Source organism: Nematolebias whitei, chromosome 20, assembly GCF_014905685.2.
Source record: "Nematolebias whitei isolate Nwh7 chromosome 20, NemWhi1, whole genome shotgun sequence".
Classification (NCBI taxonomy): domain Eukaryota; kingdom Metazoa; phylum Chordata; class Actinopteri; order Cyprinodontiformes; family Rivulidae; genus Nematolebias; species Nematolebias whitei.
Window position 1 is genome coordinate 39,717,839 of NC_056517.1, and position 6,112 is coordinate 39,723,950.

Sequence of the window (6,112 nt, forward strand, 5' to 3'; positions counted from 1 at the left end):
GGCAGTTCAATTATATGAGTTTATAACTTATTGTATAACATTAAAGTGATGAAGTGTTTCAACAATCTTGTAGGTCTGTGTAAAGATCTCTTTGTTCTTGTTGGTTTGCTTCAGTCTGTAGATCAAAGCTAACAGTGTTTTTATTTCTTCACAGCTCGTATGTCGCCCGCTCAGGCAACCCGCTCTTCTCCGTCTACGACAACCTGAGCCCGGTGGTGAGTGTGGAGCAGAACTTTGACAGGTCAGGACCTTCTGGATGCTCTTCAGGTTCAGAATGTCTCCACGGAGTCTTCTACATACACTTCACTCATCCATCCTTTTAATCATCCAGCTAAACATTCATCCAACTATTCATCCATCAGTCAGTCTGTTTATCTAATCATCCAACTAAACATCCTTCTATTTAATCATCTATCCATCCATCCACCTGTTCATCTAATCATTCAACTAATCATCCATCCATCCATCCATCCATCCATCTGTTCATCTAATCATCCAAATAAACATCCATCCATTTTATCATCCATCCATCCAACCATATAATCATCCATCCACCCATCCATCAAATCATCTGTCCATCCGTCTAATTATTCAACTAGTCATCCATCCATCCATCCATCCATCCATTCATCTAATCATCCATCCAACTAAACATCTGTCCCTCCATCCATCCATCCATCCATCCATCCATCCATCCATCCATCCATCCATCCATCCATCCATCCATCCATCCAACTATCACCTGTTCATCCGTCTAATCATCTGTCCATCCATCCATCTAATTATTTATCTAACTACACATCAGTCCATCCATCCATCTGTCCATTCAGCCATCCATCCGTCTGTCCGTCCATCTGTCTGATCTATCTAGGAGTAGATGGAACCAGATCCAGACCTTCCTCTCCTGAGCTTTCCAGTTCCTCCTGGGGGAACCTCAAGGAGTTCCCAGACCAGAGAGGATAGCTAATTTCTCCTGAGAGTTCTGGCTCTGCTCTTCTCCACCTGATCTGATTCCTTTTGTTGAGGAGGAGCAGCTCTACTCCAGTCTTCCTTCAGATGGAGACACCCCCCCCCCCCCCTGCTCCAAGGCTGAGCCCAGCCAACACTTTTTACTAACATCTATGCCTCCAGATACTCAGACTGCTTCTTCTGTAAAAACCATTTTTGTCCTTCAGAAGAAAGTCTCTTGTTGGTTTTTGACGTTTTATGCTAAACTTCTCTATAATCTCAGTGGTTCTGCTAACAAACCCGTTAGCTCTGTGGTTGTGAAACCAGTTTTTGTGTTTGATTGACAGCTTGCTCATCCCACCAGAGCACCCCAGCAGGAAACGAGGAGACAACTATTACCTGAACAGGTGAGCATTTCCTGTACACGTCAGTAGTTTGAGCTTTTTGTCACTCTCAACTTTATGGCCAACTCTTTATAAAGCAAATGGGACAAATGAGTTCACCAGCTGAACATTTTAAACCGTGGTGTTTACTTCCTGTGTAGGACGGAGCCAGACCAGTCAGTAATGGGTCATCCAGCTGACTTCACTGGTTCTGACAGGCTGTTAGTTCATAACTGTAATTTCTTACAGTTTTACTTGGAAAAGACTCCGTCTGCTTCTTCATACTCACCTGTCAGGTGGTTCTGAATGAACTGTAAAGTTTAAATTTGGTTTCCAGAGCTACGATGCTTCGTGCTCACACCTCAGCCCACCAGGCCGAGCTGGTCCGGTCCGGTCTGGACGCCTTCCTGTTGGTTGGAGACGTGTACAGGCGGGACGAGATCGATGCCAGTCACTACCCCGTCTTTCATCAAATGGAGGGGGTCCGACTCTTCACGAACCACGAGGTATGAACCAGAACCACTCTGAACCTCCCTGAATCCCCCAGAACCCCTTTGAACCCTGACTTTTGTGTGTCTCAGCTGTTCTCGAAGGTCCACAAAGGAGACGAGCTGTCTCTGTTTGAGAGAGGAGGCCGGCGGACCCCCCACAAACAGGAAGTCCACACCCTGGAAGCCGTGAAGCTGCTGGAGTTCGACCTGAAGCAGACCCTGACCCGACTCGTCTCGCACCTGTTCGGAGCCGGTGAGACCAGCAGGGACATTTTCAATGCTGGACCTTTTTGTTGTGTCTGTCCCTCAAACGTCCTTCTTGGACTCTTCTTCTCGGTCAGACGTGGAGGTCCGGTGGGTCGACTGCTACTTCCCCTTCACCCACCCGTCCTTTGAGATGGAGGTGCGTTTCCAGGGCGACTGGATGGAGGTTCTGGGCTGTGGCGTGATGGAGCAGGAGCTGCTGAACTCAGGTCAGGATTCAGGACCTCGTCCTCCTCACAGGAACCAGATCTTTGAGTCTTGAAGTTGGTCTCTGGGTTTGCAGATGTCTCGTTGGGGGTTGGGGGGGGGTTGACTCTTTGAATCTTTGAGGTTTCTTGGTTGTAGCTTGTGAATCTGAAGCTTCAGCTTCTCTTCAGATGTTGTACTGGACCGAGGTCTGGAGACCGGCTCGATTTGAGTCTTTGTCCTTCAGGGTCCACTGCCCGTCCTTCGTGTTAAACAGGAAATAAACTGAAAACTACAAAATGAACTTCAAGAAGTGAATTGAAGCAGGAAGAAGACGTGAATAAATCCAAACAGGTCTGATTCAGATTGAATGTGTACTTTTATTCTGTTAAGTGATCGATTTGTTGATCGGTCCAACAGGTGCTCAGGATGTCACACAGGAAGTTCCCTGCTGACTTCCTGTCCCCCCCGTGTGTGGGCTCTGCTGTCAGCCTGCTAAGTGGCCGACGTGCTGCGCTGCCCTTGAACAAAGCTGAAACACGGCGCTGCACTTCGCTGCTGCTTGTTCCGATCAATAAAACATGCGGCGGGATCAAACCGTGTTTCTGCTGACGCGCTTCAGACGCGTCGGCCATGTTTTACAGCTGTTCAAGACGCTAATTGAAACGAGAACATGTTCTTTATACAAAACGCCTCGAGTCCCGGCCTGAACATCCTGGATCAAAGTCACGCAGGAACTCACGGAAGAGCTGCGTTTGTAGGAACCTTCAGTTCTCAGTGGTTCCTTTCAGGATGGACCGGACTCTAAGCTAAGAGAACCCACTTGTACAGGTGTGTGTTAGCTCCATGCCAGGGTGGACAGACATCAGCACTGACCTCAGGTACAGCTGTTTCTGCCCGTCCATCAGTGAAGGGTTAAAGGTAGAGATGCATTCGGGCCTAAAAAGTCCAGCCCAGCCCGACCAGAACCGACCAATTTACTGTGATTACAGGCCCAAACCCCAAAAACATTTATTTTAAATTAAGCTTTTACTGCTTTTGTAATCAAATCAGTTTGACACGAGTGAAAAACATATTTCAAAGAAAGGAAGATAGAAGATTTCTTGTTTATTAACAAGAGTCAGCAGATTATTATAGATAATATAATATTATAGTTAATATAGTATTATAGTTATTATAGTTAATATAGTATTATAGTTATTATAGTTAATATAGTATTATAGTTATTATAATATACTTAGTATAATGTTCTATTTATTATGTTATGATATAACTATAATATTATAGTTATATTATAGTTATAATATTATAACTATAATATTATAGTTATATTATAGTTATAATATTATACGTAATATAAAATTCTATTTATTATAGTTATAATATTAAAGTTATTATAGTTATTATAATAATTGTTTTTAATTATAGTTATTATAGTTATTATAATAATTTTAGTTATTATAATATAGTTATTATAAAATTGTAGTTATAATATTATAGTTATGAACGGTCGGCGGATACGCGCGGCCGAAGACCCAAGTTGGATAATCAGCCGTGCACGTTCGCTCACACAATTAAAAGCCCTGCCCGCCCATCCAGCACATTATTTTGACCCGGTCTGGCTCAGATTTTCGTGTCGGGCCTGGAGCCAGCCCGGGTTAGAAATGACAGCTTTGGTTAAAGGTCGTTTAGAGTCTGTTGTTGTTCACCCTGAAGGTCAGACCGTGCACACAGCATCAGAACTAGTTTCTGATCGGATCAAACAGGCTGACGTCACAAAGACTCGACTTCAAGTCTGACTAGAAGACGGGTCTGAGGACAAGAAACAACGAGTGCCACTGAGCTCTGTGAGGAAGAGGAAGATGACGACGAAGATTTCTATCTAATCAAGACACTCGACAACAACGTGTGTCCTCATTTACCTCCACACACACATTCATACAGCACACCACTACTTCTCTAATCTGAACCTGTGGAGACTAATCAGAGCTTCATCACATTCAGACACTGATGGGACACATCAGAGACAATGAGGTTCAGTGTCTTGCCCAGGGGCACTTCAGCATGGGACTGCTGGTGGAATCAAACCCCCAACTCTCCCACTGGAGAACGACCGCACTAACCACTCAGCCACAGCTGCCTCTGAAGAAGAAGATGAAGAAGAAGTTAAAAGGTTCTGTACTGTCGTTCCACCTCATGTGGTACATGAGGTGGAATGACCCTGTGTACAATGGGTCCCAGTTACGTCCAACAAAAGTATAAAATGTAAAGAACAACAGTCTAAGATCCAAGATATGAACTAAAAATACTCTTCAGGCCTCAGGGGCGGAGCCTGTGACTCTTTTCTGACCGTGCGGGGGCCTTGGCGGGGGGAGGGGGGTAAACTGATGCTGACAGGAAGTTGAAGCTGTGTCTCTGGAGGAAGTCCTCCCAGCTCCACGTTCACTCCAAAGTTTGTCCTGTGGTTTTCTGCGAGGCAGGAACAGAACCGGTGATGGCTCCATGTTCTGATGAGCACCTCAGGTCGGACAGATGTGGGTCCAGATGTTAATACCGGGCCGAGGCTTTTAGAACACACCCAGCACTGAAGGTGACTGTTTGAAGGGAAGCTTGTCGCCACGTTTCCTCTAAGAGTTTCACACCGACACGTCTGTTGGCCAACGGTCGGGTCGGACCTGCTGAGGGTCCGACTCTGCTTCTACACACCAAACTCCAGCTCCGTGTCTGTAAAACCATCTGCGTTAAACTCATGCACGTGTTTTAATTCCTGCAAGTTCCAGTGAAGTCCAGCGGTTCAGGAGATATTTTGCTAACAGTCATTACTGCCAGCCCTCACCTTGAGACGGCGAGTGGTAATGAAACTGGGACGAGGGCTGAAGCAGAACCAAAAGAACCTGAAGTGTTTCTGTGAGCAGGAGTTGTGCTGAAAAACGTCCCCCTTCATTAGTCAGGTTCAGGTTCTGGACTCTGACTGGACCCTTGGTTCCGTTCTGTTGTAGACCAGCTGCTGTGTTTGGGATCGTGGTTCTGTTGGACCCAGTTTGGTCTTGTTGGACCGACAGACTCACATTTGATCTCCAGAAACCTTTGTCAAGTCCAGTCAGATTTATTTATAGAGCACATTTAAAACAAACTGTTTCCAAAGAGCTTAACAAAAAGATCACAGCATCAAATAAACAGTAACTAAATATGTTTACAGCTCATGGAATAAAAATAGAAAACACAAAACATAATTAGAAACAATGAAATACTAAATCTGATCTGATGACCTTGACTTTGGTCTCCAGAGGAGTTCTGGTCCACTCAGGGACTGACAGGAGCCCAAACCATCAGCCTCCACCTCCGTGCCTGCGTAACATCTTAGCTTAGCAGTAACTGACGCTGTAAGACGCTGCAGGTGTGTGAGACTCTGCAGGTGAGTGAGACTCTGCAGGTGTGAGAGACTGCAGGTGTGTGAGACTTTGTGAGAGATGCTGCAGGTGTGAGAGACTCTGCAGGTGTGTGAGACTGCAGGTGTGTGAGACTTTGTGAGAGACTCTGCAGGTGTGAGAGACACTGCAGGTGTGTGAGACTCTGCAGGTGTGAGAGACACTGCAGGTGAGTGAGACTGCAGGTGTGTGAGACTTTGTGTGAGACTCTGCAGGTGTGTGACACTCTGCAGGTGTGAGAGACACTGCAAGTGAGTGAGACTCTGCAGGTGTGAGAGACGCTGCACGTGAGTGAGACTCTGCAGGTGTGAGAGATGCTGCAGGTGTGTGAGACTGCAGGTGTGTGAGACTTTGTGAGAGACGCTGCAGGTGTGTGAGACTCTGCAGGTGTGTGAGACTCTGCAGGTGTGTG

At 45.9% G+C, this 6,112-nt stretch overlaps 1 protein-coding gene across 1 annotated transcript; it reads left to right on the top strand.

Annotated features, from left to right (window-relative positions):
* Positions 1-154: 154 nt before the first annotated feature.
* Positions 155-2,295, top strand: fars2 (phenylalanyl-tRNA synthetase 2, mitochondrial; the record flags this gene model as incomplete). Its single annotated transcript, XM_037693892.1, is given in 5 exon segments — positions 155-241; positions 1,296-1,355; positions 1,669-1,837; positions 1,913-2,075; positions 2,164-2,295. Coding segments are annotated over 5 exon segments (611 nt in total), but the record flags the coding sequence as incomplete, so codon positions are not given.
* Between the last annotated feature and the right edge of the window lie 3,817 nt (positions 2,296-6,112).